The sequence below is a fragment of the Condylostylus longicornis genome, unplaced genomic scaffold (genome assembly GCF_029603195.1).
Source record: "Condylostylus longicornis isolate FDR11 unplaced genomic scaffold, ASM2960319v2 ptg000049l, whole genome shotgun sequence".
In the NCBI taxonomy this organism is placed as follows: domain Eukaryota; kingdom Metazoa; phylum Arthropoda; class Insecta; order Diptera; family Dolichopodidae; genus Condylostylus; species Condylostylus longicornis.
Window position 1 is genome coordinate 6,293,762 of NW_026578018.1, and position 21,144 is coordinate 6,314,905.

Sequence of the window (21,144 nt, forward strand, 5' to 3'; positions counted from 1 at the left end):
TTTTGTTTTTTCTTGTAAAGATTTTTTCCTGTTCAATTATAGAATTTTTGTGTTGAACTTTATTATACACTATTAAAAAGTTCACCACATTCACATTAATTAAGTGCTATAGTAAAATTAATAAAAATTTCCAAATTTAAATGATTACACATGGCGAATTTTTATATTCTTATAGGTCAAAAACGAGTCTGAATACTTAGGCTGTTCAATTAAGTTATATAATTGAAACTACCCATAAATTCTGGTATGTATAGTCACTAATCGAAAATTCGTTTAAATAAACAAAATAATATTCCCCTTTGAAAATAAAGGAATCGCAGGGATCCCTTTCTTTTGAGAAGTTTAAAAATAATGTACAAAAATTCATAATTTTTTCTCTGAATCATGTGCATTTTCGTTTTTTTATTTATTAGGGAAATTCAGGAATTTAGGAAATTTCGGAATTATGTTTTGATCCTTAAACTCGTACAACTAGAAGGATTCAATTCAAAGCCCCAAATATCTTATTAAAACAAACATTACACATTAATATGTGATAATTTTTAGTTTTCCTTTAAGAAAATATTTCGTATATATACTTACATGTGCATAAAAGCTCTTATAATCTGAAAGATAATTAAGCATTTAAGCCTTTTATTTTTTTTTATTTTTTACTTTTTTTACTTATTTGTTATTATATTTTTTATTTTCATTTAATTGGTAAAATTTTTTTATAGAAATAAATCACAATATTCTTAAAAGAATATTTCTCTACTAGGTCAGAAAATTACTATTGCATTACACCATTACATATTTGTAATATAGGCGCAATAACATTTTCAATTCTACATAGAATATATAGAGAAAATCTATATATACTATTAAAAATTTTATGTTATAACCTTATTTTTTTTTTTTATTTTTTATTAGATCTTAAACATATTATATGAACGCATATAATTGTATTGATTTAAAAATTACATACAATTTTTGCGTAGAATACCACGAATTTTTATGAAAATATAAATATACGATATAGTGGTATTCATAAGAAAATTCCAAGCGAAATTATATAGAGTATATATACATGTAACGAAATGCAAGGGCCAAAGGGGACATGAGTTCAATTAAAATGAAATTTATTTAGTATATAATCATAAAATTTAATATATATATACTTACATATTTTATTATTGTGTGTACATAATATTTGAAAATTATGATGATTCAAGTATATTCCGCAATAGTATTTTTAGCATATAATATGCTTATGAATTAAATTTATAGAATAGAAACAAACACAGAAATGAAAATAAGAATAATAAAAAAAAATTATGTAAATAATAAAAATAGGACTAAAATTTTACATGTTATACAAAATCGGCACATGGCTGTCTATATATATGAATATACAACAAAATATAATATTATCTACTTTACATAATAATTTAGTGATTTTTTTATGAACAATAAAAAATAAAAAATAAAATAAAAAAAAAACCAAATGGAGGCACACACATATGCATCTGAACAAATTATATATAGATATTTGAATATTACTATATGTGTACGTATACAAGAATAAAAAAAAAATTAAAGGATAAGCGTGCATACATATATAAATTATTAAAATAAGACCATGTCAAATTTCAAAGTCGCAAGATATTATACTTTATGCTATAGATAATAAAACATTGACATGAATGTATTATGTATATATAATTATGTTATTATAAGTGACCGAAATCTATGTAGATAATGCGCACAGGGTGTGTTTTTGCTTATTGTTTTTCTTTATTCGATTCTTCTTTTATCTAAAAATGATTTTGGTGTGTCCTTAAAGTTTTTATATTTGGGAGTTTTTACATTTTCATTTCACTCCCGTTTTGTTACGATATCTTATTTTTTTCTCTCTTTTTCTGTTTATTTTTAAAGCTTAGAGGGTATAAAATAATAATTTTTCGAATTATTATAGTAGATCAATATTCTTAATTAATTATTCGAAAATGAGAGTAAATTTGTTAAAAAAAATTAATAATATTCATTTTTGTCAAAATAATTAATAAAGGAAAATTCTACAATCTATTATACTGTTCTGTTCTCATAAATTGTTGAGTGAGCAAAATAAAATTCAGCATCAACATTATACAAAATATTAAAAGAGTCACTCACTCTATTTACTGTTCAAAATAAAAACAAATACGTCACCCAATGAGAATTTCTTATACTTTGTTTACTTTACAATATAATTTCTCTGTCAAATCAATTTCTCATTCAATTGGTACTCAATTTTGTGTCACAAAAATAACATATTCAGTTTATTCCCGAATAATATGAAAACTTCTCATGAGTCATTTAATTTTTCCATCACATAATATTTTTATTGTATATGAGTACATGACCAATACTAATTATAATATTATTATTTTAAATTCTATTAATACTAAAAAATCTGTTAACATTATACACTGTTGAACGTAAAATAATTTATGAGTTTTATGATTTATAATTTATTTTTTAAATTAATAATTATATAAACCCTGTACAAAATTCTATAATATGAAATTTTTTTTACGATGTAGAAAACAGCACATCTATTAAAATATGCTATATACCATAGAAAAACAATAAAAGAAAAATTATATTTCCTTATGGAAAAAAACTCGTATATGCAAAAAAATGGACGGACATAACATTTATATCCTTATGTTTGACTGTTAACAATATCATGTATACACTGAAAATCTAATTTTCCTCTTTTCTTCTTTAGGCTGTTTTTTTTTTTTGGCCTTGGCTTCCTTTGTCAATTATTCTTCAATAATTATATGTATACACCTATATTATATATTATATACATAAGTATTATATATAAATTTCTTAAATAATAAATCCTCAAAAGGATTTATTATTTAAGAAATTTTTCATTAATAAAAATTACAAAAAAAAAAATCTACCCTATAATACAACAATTCTGAAAATTAATTTGGTTATATGGTGGCAATACTATTTTAGGTATAGAGGTGGAAGCGGTGATAAAATGAAATAAGGTTTAGGTTGAAAATACACATATAGGTTTAGGTTGATGATACATAGAAAAGATGATTTTTTTAATGACAAAAGATTTTTTAAATAATTTTCACTTTACAAAGATCAAATCATAATAGAAAAAAAAGTGGAAAACAAGAAGGGTTTTTGGGGGAAAATATGCGATAAGGTTAGGGTTTTTTTTGTGTTGTGTTGTAAAAAGAAACTATTTTTTAAAACTATTCGAGTTTTTTAATAGGTGCGTATGTATTTTAGAAATTAATTTACATTTACATACATATTTTATATCATTCAACATTATTACGTAATAAAACGGCATAAATAAAATTATTGGACAAGCATTAAATTTTAAATAAATAAAAAAAAAGACAGAATGTGGGAATTGAAAATTTAGGATCATAAAGAGAGAAATTCATTAAAAGTATGAATTTACAGTCATGTTCCACGTATTTGAATGCATACTCTTATACGCAGTTTAAATTTTCGTTAGATCGAACTTAATATATTCATTAACATGATTATTATTCGACTTGATTTCTCAAGTTTCCTTTTATTATATTCTCCTTATATTCGAAAATTCTATATTTCAATTAAATTTCCGAGTATTTTAAAGAGATTTCAACTACAGAAATTCGAATGTAATTTTTGAATTATTAACAAAATTTATTTACTTTAATACAATCTGTGCAAAATGATATCGAAAATGAGCGAGGTTTTGTAAAATAATTTTCTTTTTATGGAGAGTATATTAAAGTTTTTCATATACATTCAATCAACCTGTTTAATATTTTAAATTCTTTAATTTGCAAAAATATCTTATTTGAACTTTAAATTTCTCAATTATATTTTTGACTAAAATTGCGACCTTCCAAAATATTCATATAGTTATTTTGTAATATACTAAATATTGTAAAAAAATATACAATTTTTGAAATATTTCTAATCGAATTTCTCAATAATAATTTATGTTTAAAATTCCAAAAATTTTTACAAATAAAATAAAATATTCTCAAACTTAATAAATCAAATTTTCATTATATAGTTTAAATTGCTTATACAAATCGAAATACATAAATGTATACTTGTAGCACAATAAAAATTTTCAACTAATTAAAATTCAATGTTCTTGAATTTTCAATTTAACACTATGAATCATTGCATATAATATGTAAAATTCATTGTTAACACTCGAACATACTAAAAAAATTTTAGACAAAAAAAAAAAATTATAACATATGTTGAGACCTTGAATATTGAATAATAAGAAATTAAAAATTCCATTTTTCTCCTTTTGTTTGCATGTATATGCGAGAACACTTGTGTATACATAGGTTTAAAACATTATAGGCAAATAATTTGTCATCAAGATTATAACAATGATAAAATAAAAGAAATTTTTTGAAAAATTTTATTAGCAAACAATTTTTTTTTCTTTATTTTTTGTGAAATGTCTACAATAATTTTAAAGGACTTTCGAGGAACATAAAAATAAAATTATTCTTTTTTTTTACATATTTAATTATTATTAACCAAAATATACTAAATTTCATGTATATTTGAATAAGGACAATATAAATTCAATTATTTTCAATTTTAATCGATGACATTCTTGCTACAATCATATAATATGCATTGTATTTGGTTTAAAATTTTGCATACGAGTATAATGTAAAGATTAATAAGTATACATGTACACATGTAAACATATAATATTTACTTAGAAATTTTTATTAAAAAATAAAGTTAGGTCAAACGCGTGGTGTTTAATGAAGCACTTTTACCTTCAACAAGTGAAAATATTGCTTTTTAAAAGTAGTCTAGCTATGTACTACATTATTAAAATTACATTGATTCATATAAGAATATATTTTTAAAAAAAATTGCATACTTTTAGGGTGAGCAGTGTTGAATACATTGAAATAAACCAAAAAAAAGGTGAAAGAGGCATTAAAATAATGGTCAAATTTAAAGGTTAATTGCATGAGTTGAGAAAAATAATCACATTTTTTAGTGGTGTGTCATTTACCGTTAGCTTGCATTTATAAAAATTCGAAAAACTTACAGTTTCGGAAGAAGCAATTCACAATTTTTTAGGGGTTTTAGGGATTATAATTGTTAAAAGAGGGGAGATAGGTAAAAATTTTCTTCTACCGGAACTGGTTTTTGGTAACGATCTATTGCGACGTGAAATTGCAGCTTTCTTTCTTTAAGGTTGTAAAAGTTTTGTCAATGGACGGACTGGCGGACGGGCACAGTGAAACTAAAAATCACTTTTTTTCGAAATTTTTTTTGTAAAAGTGCTAAAAATCAAACAAAAATCAATTGAATCGCATTTAAATTAAACAAAAATTTTTTTTGGATTTAATTTGTTTAATAAATGCTATAAAAACTACAATATGAAGTATATTAAACGCTCTATGTGCTTGTATACCCAACTATATCTACTAGAAAAGCACATAGTTGACATTTTTCCTTATTTCAAAGTCATTTCGATCGATTCAATAAATCTTTTTTTTTTTGCGTTTGCCTCTACATTTTCTATTTGGTACAACAACAAAAAAAAATACTATCAAAAAAACCTGTATAAAATGAAAACAGATTGTAAAAAAAATTGTATTAAAACCGAATATGTGTGTCAAGTTTTTTAACAAAAAAATAAAAACAAAAAATATGCACTTGATTCAATTTATTAATTTCAATTCATTCACATTGAAAATTTTTGTTGAAATCGAAAATATTGTTAGAGGTCCTATATTTTATAGATTATACCTATAAAATATATAGGTATATAGATATAAATACAGGAAATCGTCATATTATACTCAAAATACAATGATTATTTTGAACGAAAAAAAAAAAAATTCAATGTAACTATTGATTTTTGAAAAAATGGAAATTAAATCAACTATTTACGGTGGCATGACTTTATAGATTTATTGAAATAAAATATAATGAATAAAAGTGGCATTTGAATAAATAGTGCGGTAATTTCATTAATATTAGGTTATTAAAACAATTTTATTTTTAAAATTTACATTTTCCAATATATAAAATAGAATCAATAGAGAAACGTTGAGACAATTTTGATTTATATATTTTGAAGTATGAATTATAGCATTTAATTTATAATAGTAATAATAATATAAAAGTAATAATTTTACCATTATTTGTTATAAAATTTCAATAAAAATTTTTACAGCCTATGTTAACTCACACTTTAATTCAGGTTATAGATGTTATGCGTTACAGTTAAAAGGGATTTATTACATAATTTTAACCATGTTAATTTTAATGAATTTAGATACTCTTTATATAGTACAAATGTTTAAAAAAAATCTGATGTGATCAGCACATAAACTGACCGCAAGTCATTGTCTAGTTTAGCGAAAACATTATAAAATTATTATGAAAATGGTTTTCAAACACTTTTAAATTTTAAGGATAGGCTTTAACATTACATACCAATAAAAATATAAATTAGGTTCATAGTAGAGTTTCGTCTTGTGTCATTCGAATTCTCTGAAAGCTTCACTTGTTAGTTTCGATAATAGCCAGAACTCAAGCATTGAATTTCAAGAAATTCTATCAATTAGTTCGGCGCAGACATGGTAAGAAATATAAAATCTGCCTCAAGTTCGGTTTTTGACCACTGATTTTTCAAAAAAGATTTTCTAAAATTTATGGATTCATTATTAAAGACAATTTGGTTGGTTTTGAAAAAATTTGGTTGGTTATTTCTGCTTCTACGCACAAAAGGGTAAAATCGACCCAGAAAATGGTCCAGTTCTCGAGGCCTGACATATGCCAAAAATTGATCAATAGACCAACAGATTGTCATCTCTCTTAAAATATTTTATTTAAGCTTCCCTACTATGGATAAGTGCGTTTCCACCGAAAACTCTATATGCACATCCACATCACATCCATCACATAACCTCCCTTATTGCATGCAATGGAATCAGTAAAATTGAATTTTTTTATTGAATGATTTTATAACAAATACTAATATAATACTTGATAATATCCTTCTAAAATAATTGAACATTATTTAATCATAACATAAAACCAGAGTGACTTATAAAATACGGGAAATTTTACAATATTTTAGGATTTTTTTCCTATAAAATCACATATAGGAACCAGTTACTTAAAGCATTTACTATGGAATAGAATTACACTATTCGGAGCCTATTTATTTTGTAAATTTAAGAGATCCTCTATTATATTTTCTCTAGACGTTAAGACTTAAATTTACTATAGAATTTCAAATTCTAATGTTTTTATAATAATTTACATTCTAATTTTAAGTTTTCAAAATTTCTCACAATCCAGCAAGCTGTTCAATTTCTCATAATCAAGCAATTGAAAATTTTCAAATATTTAATTTAATTAAATTTATATTACATAACGTACCCCCTATTCCACAACATATTTAAAATAATATATTCAAAAAAAAACTCGATTAGGTGCCACTATTATTCGTACAGATTAAAAATAAGCAAAAAAAAAAATAACATTTTCATAAATATTTAAACACGACCAAACTATAAAAATAAAATTTTTAATCTTAAAAAACTTAAAACTCTTATAAAAGACATAAGACGATAGTAATGGCAACACATAAAACTAAGATTTTTCGAAAAAAGAAAACCCACAGCAAAGTTATAAAAGACAAAAAAGAAAAGGATTCAAAAAATTGGTTTTTTTCCCTTGTCCTTTCTTTTCAATTCGAATTTTAATTTTTTCATTTTCCGCTCAAGTCTTATTATTAGTCTAGTGAAAATGGAAAAAAAATCTTAAAATAAATTTTTTTTTGTTTGCAAGGCCAAGCATTCAATCATTCAACATAAATTATTATAGATGGTAGTATGTACGATATGTGTGAACATACATGTATAATCGCGTCTATATATGTTTGGACAGATTACCATAAACATTGGCATATTGTACACATACAAGGAGAGAGGATATTTTTATATTGATGTGAATTACTTCCTTTTTTATCTGTAATCGATCAGGACATCAATTTAAAACAAAAACAAAAAAAAAAAAGACTAATATTATAAACCAAAAAGAAAATTGTTAGGAAAAGAAAAAAAATTTCGAATTTCCTTTACAAAGTCTAAACTTATTTTCTCTAAGAAATTCCATATCCTTTTCTGAAAATTACATATACATATATAGATAATATTATACAACATTTAAGTGAGTATATCTATTAAAAAGAAAAAAGAGGGATGAAAAAAATAGATATGATAAAGTTCTTAATAAAGCTAAAAGCATCGGAAAAGTCTAGTAATCGGTTTAACAGACTACAAAAGAAAAAGTTGTAGTTGCTTCTGAATAGTTTCAACATTCTATTTGGCATTTATACACCTATAACTTATTTCAACTCCTTATTATGATGTATTAAATCACAAAGTTCCAGAGTACTAACATTGGTGATTTGCTTGGCATTGGTTTAAAATTGAGTTCTTTTATCCTTTGCAATTAAATGATATTTACAATAATAACAAAATAGTAAATAATTACAGTTAAGAGATGTCACCAACCATCTGAATTAGTATTAAATGATCTTTGATTGATCTGCAAAAAATCCTCAAGTAATAATAAAATCTTGCACAAATTTTTGCTAGAAGAAAACAACAAAAAATTAGAAAATTTTTATGTTTGAATTAAAATTATTTTAAGTAATTGACAACCTGATCGTGTATCTCGCTTTTTTATTCACTTTTTTATTCATTATCGAGTCAAAATTCTCAATATTTTCTAATGAATGTTTCACTTATTAAAAAAAATTATCCATAACGAAATAGATTATCAGGCCCTTAATTTGAATTACTTCAGCATCCTGAAAACATTTTGAAAAATTTTATGAAAATTAAACCTAAAAATATGCATTTTGTGTCTTGATTCTGAAGTTAATTAACTATTAGACTCTATTTAGCAACAGTTCATAGTGATCCTCTCTTAAAATAAATATTCACTTCATTTCAATATAAATTTTAGCAACAAATATTTGTACAAATTCAACATACACCATGAACTTTCGTTATTATTTTGATGAGCAAAAACAATAAAATAAAATAAGAAAAAATAAAATATTTTAAATATTTAAAAGGGTAAAAGTAGTGAAAAAAAAATGATAAGGATTCTTGGCGTTGGTATTTCTTTTTGATATAGATTTATAAGAATTACTTAGTATATAGATTTAAATTTTAAAGTATAAGAGGCTAAGGGAATTTTTTATGGAAAAATTTAAAATTTATTGTACAAATTACATTGGGTAGGAATAATTTTCTGAAAATTCAGCGACGATTTCAGTAGCCACTCGCCCTTCGATTAAATAAATCAGAAATATCTGTTTCAGGAATAGAAAATTTTTCAACAGGTTCGAAAATTAATAATTAAGGCTTTTGATATTAAAAATTTCAATTGTATTATTTAACAATATTGTAGGTGTAATTTTGAAAAAGGATTCAAAATTTTTATTAAATTTACAAATCACTATATTAATACAATTAGAGAATGTGACGACCATTATTTAATTTTGGAAAATAATTCTTTCAAATCACTCTTAATGGAATAAGAGATAGCAGTTTAAAAAATATAAGAAATTCTTTAAAAATTTTTAAAAAATTTGAAAAATTTAAATTAAATTTAAAAATTCTTAAATAATAAAAGAAATTTCGATTATCTCATTTTAAAAATATTATTCGTCTTACAAAATTACTGAATAAATTTAATAAATAACTTTAAATTATCCTTTGTCTTATTCACACAAGACATTTTTTTTTTCCTTTTTAAATTATTCCAAAAAATTTAACCCATAATTTAATTTTTCATTAAAAAATTTGAATAAATAAACAAAAGAAAATTGTTCTTGAAAATAATTTCAATGTTAATATCATTCATATAGCTTTCTCTTTTTAACCAACACAAAATTATTTGGTTTTTCTTACTTTTTTTTTACTTTTATTTTAATTCTTACAACTTTTAGTTTTTTGTTTTTTTTTTGAGTTGGTTTTTATTTACAACTTTTATCACCTTGATCAAAACAGCAAATTTAATAATTAACAACATTTAGAAATTTAATTAATTTAATAAATTATTCAAAAACGACAACCGTAAAAAAACAACAACACTAACAACAAAAATTACAAGTAAAAAAAATTACTAACAAAAAAAAAATTATTTCATATATTTTTCTAAAAGGATATCGTCCTTTTTGTAAAAATTTTCTGCATGTATACGTAAAAATTTGCTGTTTTCTTTTGCTTCTTCTTCTTCTTCTTCTTGTTATTGTTAATAAATGCTAATATTTTTAACAGTATATTATATTTTAATTCATATTTGTAATAATTAATGTAAACAAAAAATACCATTTAATAATATAGTACATGTAGCATGCTATTTAATAAAAATGCAAATATAAAGTAAATAATTTTCACCTACAACATTTGAAATTTTTGAGAACAGGGTGAATTTCAATAAATATAATTATGAATTTGCGAAAAATAAATTGTGAGAAATTTACAAATAAATATAGAAATTTTACATGAAAATTTTATTAAGAAATTAAAAACTATAAAAAAAAAATGTCATTTACAAAAACAAATTTACGATATTTGATTAATATAGAGAAAAAATTTTCAAAATAACAATGAAAATGCAAGCTACATGAATAATACAAAAATAAGCCACTTAAACAAGAAACAAACTAAACGATTACTGCAATAATTCTTAAAAAATTTAACGGAATCGGAAATAGAAAATGAACTTTTCCGAAATATAGAAGATCTTTCGATTTTCACATATAACAATCAATTTCAATCTTCTCGTATAATAATAATTTTCTGAAAAAAACGATATTGTACCTGCAACTAACTCTCATCTCGCTCAAAAAATGATGAACATTTCTAATTGCTAAAATCTAACTGCAAGTTTTATAAATTTTTAAACATTATTTTATCAGAATATTCGGAAAATATATAATCCGAGTTTTTGAATGGGGTTTGCTGCAATCCTTTATAAAAATTGTTAAAAACAGCAAAAATTTAATAAAATTATGAATAAATCAAAATATTAAGCTTTATTATTAATTGTTATCATTAAACTTAAACACCTTGTATAAAATATTTTTAATATGCATATTTTTTGTACAACATGAATACATTCTTGTCTCGTCTCGCCTTCTACATAATTATAGTTAGATTTTTTTTTATAACTTGTAAACAAATTCTCTATTTTTTATTTATTTAAATAATTTTTACAATATTTTTTTTTCTTCTTATTTTTTACTCTGCTCATATTAAAATTTAACAATAATGTCGTTTAACATGGAAAATTTATTCAAATAAAATTTATGAAAAAATACAATTTTTATTATATCCTTTTACTCCATATTTTCTATTATAATTGAGCTTTTTTTCTGTTTATTTTGTTAAAAATGAGAAAGGAAAAAAAAATATATAAAATACCAAACATATTTATTGTTGAACGTGCCACTTACTAGCGTGTTATTTATGATAGTTATAATAAAAAAAATGTTAGAATAAACATAACAGTTTTTTTTTTTTAGACTAAAAAGCATACTTATTTTTTTTTTGTGTAAAATTTTATTATTTTTATACAAATATACTTAAAATACTAATTAATACTTAAAATAACGTGGTACAACAATTAGAAAATATGGTGTGGTCTTTAACACTTTTACATCATGATATTAATAATATATGCATAATAATAATAAAAGTAATAAAAAAAAAACAAAATATGGGTATGTTACCACTCTATTAGTAAAAAAAAAAAACAAATATGGCATTTAGTTTCGTGTTTATAACTAATTTCAAAGGAAGTTATTAAATTAGTGAAAATTTAGTTTCTTTAATTCGAAATTAACATAATATGATATACAAAAGTAGTATAGGTGCTTTCACAGCGTGTGTGTAAATGATTTGATGAAAAAATATTATTGCTTTCACGTTCGCGTTTTTATAAATTTTAACAGCTATAAATGACACAATTTATAAACTGTAAAATTGTCCTTTTTATTTATACTGTGATTTATTTAATTATTTTCTCAATTAATTTTTATATTTATTTCAAAATTAATATTATATAAAGCGTTTTAATTAAAATTGAAAATAAAATGTGCTACCAGTCTAAATTTGACTAATAGTTTGTGTGTTTTTTAATTAAAACGAAATTCAATTTTATTGAAGAAGACATAAAAATATCGTCAATTTAAATATAAAAATACATGGCTGAAAAAATCGAAAAGATAACGGTAAAAATATTTCTTGAAAAAAGAATCCCGCACAAGTTTTCCCCTAAAAGTATGCAATAAAATGGGAAAATAAAAATTTGTTGTTGTTTATAGAAAGTAAGTTTCTATCAATTAAATGTATTTTTTGTTTATCATTTACAAGCTTTTCAAAATGGCGACTTCAATACAACAATTGTAGTAGTCTTTACATGAAAAATCATAATGGCAGCGAACAATATTGGAATTCGTTAAACGTCTTTTCTGATTAAATTATTTGAGATTTAGACCTATTTAATTTTAAACTTTATTAAAGATTAATTTTTTTTTTTTTTGGGCTGACAACAAATGAAACAAATATTTTGAAGTGCATTATGATATTTTTAAAGATTCACTTCTGGAGTGAATGCCAAGAATGATTGGAAATTTGAATATTATAAAATAATATAATTAATAATACAGAAAGTAATAACAAAATTAAAATTAATAACAAAAAAAAATTAAAAAGAATTTTATAATTATACATTACAGGTATTTTTTTTTAAAAAAAAACATTAATGCCAATCAACAAAAAAACCATCTCGTCGCCATAATTTTATAAAGGAAAACTCATTTTTAAATATTATTAATTTTGTGAAAATTTATTAATAGCAAAAATTTTTGCTTTAAGAATTAGAAAAAAAAAAGAAAAACAAAATTTTTATAATTTTATTGAACTAAAAAAGGTTTGTAAGCATGAACTTGTTCATAATAGATTAATAAAAAAAAATTAACTTTATAAAAAAAAATTGTAATTTTTACATAAATTTTTAATTTTAAGTATAGTAGATTTTGAGTTTCATAATGCAATAAAATAACTTTTAAATTCAATTCGGAAATTTATATTCAAAGTGTACAAAATCAGAGTTCAAAAATTTGTACTTTAATTATAGAGAAATTAAATGCAGTATGAAATTCAAGAGCTAGCAATTAGTAACTTTAACAAAAATTATTTTGTAGTTTCTATTTCTATTTTTAATATTTAATTTTTATTTTTGAATCACTTCTAATTTAGTTTATAGTTTTGATAATATAGAGCTTTTCTATCTATTTTCAATTACTTAAATATATTTACAAATGTACTAATAAATAATTTTTTTTTCTCTTTTTTTTTCCCCTCCCACTTACTCATTTCATCAAAATGCTCGAATTTTTATTCTCAAATACATAATATACATATATATATATATATATATACAGAGCATTATCTCGTAAACTCAAACCTCATTTGGTAGCTGAAACTGTTAAATCATATATTAGCCGAGCACAACGAACTCATACACATCAATCTGGTGCTGCATCATCATCACAAGCATCACAGGAAAAGCAACCTAACATGGAGTTTTTACGTGGTGTTTATGCGTTTATGCAAGTGAGTAGATCATCGGTGAGTGTCGATATTTCCTTACTAATTACATTACTAATCACAAAAAAAATGTTTTTTTTCTCTTTCTATATTTTATGATTTGCTCAAAATAAAAAAAAAAACAAACCAAAAAAAAACCAAATGTAATAATGTTGTAACTATCTACTACTTAATATTTTTGAATAACCATTTTATTCATACTATTTTTTTTTTTAAATATATTAAAAATTAAAATAAATAAATATATATTACATATAATAAATTATGTATATTATATAATTTATTTGAAAAACAAAATATATGAAAAATCAAATTTTTTTTTTCATTAAAAATATGCAAAACAAAAAAATCAACGAAAAATATGTATATCGAAAAAAATATATATATTTACATATATAAAATTAAAATCAAAATATTTTTTATGAAATTTGTAAATTATATTAAAAAAAAATAATATTTATTTGTAAATTATAAAATTTATACATGTATTTCGAAAAAAAAATTCCAAAATTCTTTCTTTATTTTTAATTTTTATTAAAATTTTTATACTTGTAATATTTAACAAAAAAAAAAATTAAAAAAAAAAAATTCGAAAATAATTGTAAATTTTTTGTTTTCGTATGTTTAAATTTTCTTTGTTACTTGGTCTTCCAAATGTAACGAGAGAAAAATCACAATAATAATTTCGATTTAAAAAAAATTAAAATATAATAAAAAAAAAAAAAATATGTTGTGTCTGTGTGCCAAAAAAATTAAAAAAAAAAAAAAATTTTAAAAATAATTAAAATTTAATACAAAAAAAAAAAAATGCTATGCAAATAATAAAAATAAAATCAAAATTTCTTTTAAGAGAAATCGTGAGACTCGAAATCGTCCAGTTATTGTTGTTGACGTCGAACGGATTAATAAAGATTCTAGTCAAAATAAAACGAATTGAAGTAAAAACTCTATATATATACAAAAAATATTTCTGAAGAAAAAAGAGAAAGAAAAAGAACAACAAATATTGTATAAAGAGAATTTTAGTTTTATTTTTTTTTTTTTTGTTTATGTTTAGGAGAAAATGAGAAAATCTCTTTAAACAATTAAGAGAAAATCTCTTTAAACAAAAAAAAAAGAAAAAACGCAATTTAGAGTAATTAAAAAAGTAATTCAACATTAAATAAACTTAGCAGAAAAAAAATTTATATAAAATTAATAAATAAATAAATATAAAATAATTTGAAAAAAATTATATTTAATTAAATAGAACAAATATTTTATACCTATATGTATATACATACTTATATTAGATATGTTTCTTTGGTTCAAAAATTATTATTTATTAATTTTATTGAATATTACGATTAATTTTTAATTTCCTTTTTTATTTTTATATTGATTTTTAATTTTCTCATATTCATAAATTTGGTTTTTATGTGTACATATATATAATAATATATTTTATATATTTATATCAAAATTATTTATTTAAATATAAGTGAAAATTATGTATATAAATAATATCGTAAAAAATTACATTATAATATCGTAAATAATTTAATTTGTTTAAATTACAATTTAAAATCGTATTTCGATTTAAATAAAATTATTTTTTTTTAAATAAATTTCTATTAAATTCTATTAAATTCTAATTTTTATATTGTGCATAACAATATTCATATTCCAGTTGTATGAATAGAATTAAAATGTTCCATATTAAAATGCTATATTTTACGGAATACAAGAAATTTTTTAAAATACCTCATTACTTGTTTCCGAATTTTATAACTAGTAAATTATTAGAAAATATTAAATTATTTATTTTTTTTTTCACTTATATTTAAATTCTCCAAAGTAAAATTTCTTCAACACTATAACATTGATGAATGAAATAATACAATAAGTGTTATAAAATTTCAATATAAGAGTTAAAGAAATTTTCATTAAATTTTATTTGTTTGTAGGATAACAAAAAATATATATTTTATGTATATGTGTATGTGATATTATACGTATATTATAAAATTTATAATTCGTAATTAATTTTTTTAAAAAATAAAAATATCAAAATACAAAATATTAATGTATATATGTATTTATATATTATTTATATAATTATACATATTAAAAATAAAAATTAAATAATAAATTTAATTAAAAATAATTTACAAAAATGGAAAATTAGAAAAAAATGATTTTGTGGTTTAAAAATTAAATTTTTTTCATCTAGGATTTTAATAATTAAGAACTATGGGTTTTAAAAATTAAATTTTTAAATGGATAAAATTTATTGCATTTTCTTTTCATATTTGAATTATTTCGCTATTTTTGAATCTAGATCGATCTAGATAATCTATTATCTAGATCGAGAAAATAAAGATAAAATATGTATTTTTAAAATTTGTGTAACAACATTATATAGAAGGAGTAAAAATTTATTGTCCTCATAATGCAAATATAACAAATTTCTGGAAAAAATTTACAAAAAATGCTCCGTAACATTCGTATCGATATAATGCAGCTAGATTTTTTGACCTATTTATGAAATATTTAATTCTCTAAACTTTCCAATAATAAGAACAGAAATTTCAAAACACGTTTATTCCCTATAACCATTTATTGAAAATAAATATTATAATTCGCTTATATAGTGAGTTGAATACGTATAGATATTACACTAAGAATAAATTATTAAAAAATTAAATCGTTCTTAAATAAATTTTTTTAATATAGGTTAGAATATAATTAAAATTTTAATTAATACAGAATATTATACAGAACAATATTTTAATAATAATAATAATTACTTTTCTAAATTATTATTCGTCTTCTTAATTAGCATTATTTTTATAATCTTACTTTTATTCTTATTATAGAATAAAAAAAAAACAAAAATATTTTTAAGACATCTGGCAGCACTATACTTTCTAATAATAAAAGTTTTGTTGTTTTTTCTTTCTTATTTTTCATTTTATTTTAATATTGTTTTTGCTAATTATTATTTTTCTTTTCTATATTCACAATGAATCAAACACATTGTGGCACATAAAATTTTAATTTTTCATAAAGAAAAGTTGAAAGACATCTTACAAGAAAATCACAAGAAAATTTTATTATTATTATTTTTTTTTTTCTTTATAATTTTCTGATTTTCTATTTATTTTGTTTTCTTATTAGTCGTTCTGATAGTTTTCTTAATTTTTAATTGTTATTCCTTAGGATATCTTTTAATTCATTTTAATTCTTAATTCTTGTTATTGTTATTGTTTAGACACTAACTGTATATATAGCAGCTAGTATGCTAAATCTAAATTCTAAATTTTTGTTTTTTAATATTTTCTTAAAACTTAAATAATTATGTCACTTGTGAATTTTTTTTTTTATTTTCGCTAAAAATAATAAATGAAATAAGGTCACTTCTCCTTAAAAATTTATATATATTCTTTGTTTTACTGATATTGCAGCTTTTAATAGTGTTTGCAGTTTTGTGGTAGGTTTTTTAGGGTTTTAACAATAAAACAAAAAAAAAACAAAAAATTATAATGATAATAAAAGGCAAACAAAAACAAAGTCATCCCCAATTGTTTTTTTTTTTCAAATTTTTGTCGCTCACTTTTGTTTTTGATATTCCTATTGTTTTGTTCCACTTCAAATATAGAACGCCTAACATAGTTTCCGTTAATTTTTTAAAAAATAAAAAAATAAAAGAAATTACATGAAAAATATATAAAAATAAAAAGACCAAAACAGAAAAAAAATGAATCCCGAACACAAACAGTACAAAGATATTTTTTTTTAGCTAATGGTAAGTTAAAAAGAAAAATAAGATGAGAAAAAAAAAACAAAAATCTAACAAACCCAAGCGTTCCCAATTTTAGTTGCTATTTTTTTTTTTTCAAATAAAATGGAACGTTTTGATGCAATTTCTTGTCGAAACTAAAAATAATGCATTTTCTTTTTTTTTTTTGTACTTTTATTCAAGTTTTCCTTCTTTTGAATGATTTCTATAATTTTTTTTTTCATATTATTTAAGAATAGTCAGAGACAGTATAGTTAAGCAGTCAGAGTCAGTGCGCGGAATAGATGAATACGTTTTTATATTTTTTTAATAAAAAAAAATATAATAATAATAATAATGAAAATAAGTATAATAATAATAATATGTGTGTAAAACAAAAGAAAACCCTAAGTGTCTATTAAAAAAAAAAAAAAAATTCATATAAAGACAAGACGAAAAAAAAAAAGCATTTTTCTATTAAAATCTACACCGTACACTTTATACAATGCACATGTGTATTATATAGACAACTACTAATATATTTACATGCATATATACGTATGTACTTTTAATAATAATAAAAATAAAAATTTCTTTTTATTATATCCTTTAGTCAAAGGATAAAATATATAATAAAAAATTAAAAACAAAACGCAAGAAAAAAATAATAATTAAGTGGTTTGTTTTTTTACTTACCCTCACACGTATTATAATACCAATTTAAACACACACACATACACGCGCTAATACACTCACATAATAATAAAAATAACAATAATAACAATAATAAAATAATATTATAGACTAGGCATTTATACCGTCATTTTATATTTTACGACGTGTCTTATCAATATCTATCTCTCTCTCGCTTAATTTTTTTTTTTTACACACATATTCTATATTTTTATTTTATAGTTTTTTTAAAGTTTTCTTATAAAATGGTTGTGAAAATAAGTGGCTTTCTTTAAGAAAATAATAAAAAAAAAAAAATAAAATTTAAAAAAAAAATAAAATAAAATTATTATATTATATTTATATTTAATTATAATTATTATATTAATTAGCATTATTAATCATAAATAAATAACAAAAAAAAAACAACTCAAATTCAATTATTAATTATTAATTCTAAAAATATCTATTGATTGCATATACTAAAATTTATATACTACTAAAAAATAATAAAAAAAAAAAACAAGAATATCATTCGAATAAAAAAAAAAAATTAATATTTTTTTTTAATAATTTTTAGTTATAAATTGTATTATATTCGAAATAGAATATAAAAATATTAAAGTTTTATTCGAAAATTAAAAAAATATTCGAAAATTAAAAATATATTCGAAATATATTCGAAATAATCGTGTGTAACAAACAAAAATATTTCAATTTAAAACAAAAACGCGCACAACCAAAAATAAAATTTCAAAAAAAAACTCGAAAGGATGTCTCAGGATTCATAAAATTCTATTATTTTTCCTTATATTACAAGTTTTATTGTAAAAAGAAAGATAATCGGAGAACAAAATAGAAAATCAAAAATATTATAAAAATATTTACATTTGTGATATTAGAATTTTAAATGCAAATGAATGATAAAAAGGTAAATTTTAATTAATCTTATTACACTCATAATTACTTTTAACATATTAATTTTAATTAATGCAAAAAGAAATTATTTATTTATTTTACATTTCGTACTGAGCTGTATGTATAATGTAATAATATATAAACATAACATTGTTTGTATATTCCATTACATAAAAAAAATAATATTTAATTACTGTACTTAAATTTTAATTCTTTAATTTTATATTAATAATAATTAGGTAGGTTCTGAAGTTTTCCTTTTAATTTTCAATTTCTTCTAGCAAAAATTTTCAAAAAATTAAGATTTATTTCATACTGTTAAAAAATCGCCATTCTGAATTTTACAAAAATAAGAGCGAAAAATTATTTAAAAAAAAAAATTGCATATCTTTGGGGGCAATAAATTTATTTTACACAAAAAATGATGAACACAAAATATGCTTTAGGACAAGAAGAAATTAATTTTCATAAAAAAAAAATTTATATTTTATATATATATACGAGTTATATATATACGAGTATATATATATTTATGTAAACATATATGTACAAGATATTATTAAAGATAACCTATTAATATATTATAATATTTCTTTTACTCTATATGAAATTTTTTCAATATCACCATGAATCCTTGAAGTACAAATAGATGATATAGTTAGATAGTGAAATATCATTACACACATGTAAAATTATATATATATAAAATAATATATTAAAAATATTATTATATGAGATTTAGGACACAAAACAATTTTTTTTTGTCTATTTACTATTAGTTTTAAAATATTTTTGGTCGAAAAACTATTAGTTAAAATAAAACGCGAGTGATTTCAAAATTTAAGAAAAAAAATTACTACGAATAATCAGTAAAAACTTTAGTTGCTCCCAAAATATAAAACAAAATAAAAAAATTAACAAAACTATAGCAAGGTATAGTTACTACATACAAAGAAAAATACTTATAAATTTCTGATTAGTGTAAGTTAGTGTCAATTTTTTAATTAACTAATAGCTAGTATGAATTATTAAAACCAAAATTTAAATAAATTTTTACATAAATATTATGAATCCAAATAAAACGTCTCCCAATAAAAATGTATTACACAAATTTACAGTCGAGCAAGGATTAAAGGAAAAATTCAATTTTGTGTAATAATTTTTACGATTCATAACAATTTTACTCTCTATAAGAGTGGAATTTCTTGGTATATAAAAAGCGAAATAAATTTCATGAAAGTTATTCTCGATTCAAAACTTAATAAATGAGAGCTTATTTCAAATTTCTCTCAAACAACTTCAATTTTAAGGTCAAAGAAAATATTATTTGTTTACTCTTATCAAGATTCAACTGTATATTAAAATGAAATCTATATATGTACGAGTATATATTTGTACACTTCATAAAAAGTTGTATACCACCAATATATCAGCAGTATAAAAAATATAAAATTATTTTTATAATATCAAAACTTTGCATATGTCTGTAAATTAATACTATATGTTTTATTTACATAACATTTATAACACAATATTGTCCTTGATCATTTTAAAACAAAAGAAAGAAACCATAAAGCTTACTTTTGAATAACAAACAATATACTTAATAGAGACAACAATAAAGAAGAAAAATAATAATTAAGAAAAAAATAAACAATCAATAATGTCGCTGGCACTTGATAAAATCCAATTCTAATTATAAACAGAAAAAAAAACAAGTGTGATATAAAAAGAAGGGGTTATTTTACAAGTGGTCGTTCTGAGACTCTACGTGTATCCGTTTATACTACATTATGAATTTATTATTAAAAATAAAAAAAAAACTGTATTTATACTTTTTAAAATCTGCTTTACTAAATAATATAATTTATAAAAAACAATACATATCATCCCTGTTACAAAATAGTGTTATCTCACAAAATATGAATTTACAGATTTCGAGCGCAAGAATTTTTAAGAGCTATTTCAATTCACTACGTTGACTCTTTTAATTACGCACCGACTCTTTAAATATAATATTTTAATTGAAAATTGTTTTCTTCATATTTTCGTAGAATCATTTTATTTTTGATTGAATCAACTTTTGTTCTAGAGGTGGCA

The 21,144-nt window shown here is 21.0% G+C and overlaps 1 protein-coding gene across 3 annotated transcripts in view; it reads left to right on the forward strand.

Moving 5' to 3' along the window:
- The window catches only part of LOC129611435 (innexin shaking-B), a 205,012-nt gene that overhangs the window by 74,576 nt on the left and 109,292 nt on the right, over positions 1-21,144 (forward strand). The window contains exons 1-2 of one of the 3 annotated variants that reach the window (XM_055524581.1): positions 12,902-13,014; positions 13,529-13,715. In XM_055524581.1, the coding sequence (XP_055380556.1) occupies positions 13,665-13,715 (51 nt within the window). In that variant the 5' untranslated portion in view covers positions 12,902-13,014; positions 13,529-13,664. Of the gene's footprint in view, positions 1-12,901; positions 13,015-13,528; positions 13,716-18,836; positions 19,058-21,144 lie in introns of those variants that run through there. The other 2 variants (XM_055524580.1, XM_055524583.1) reach the window with 2 other exon arrangements.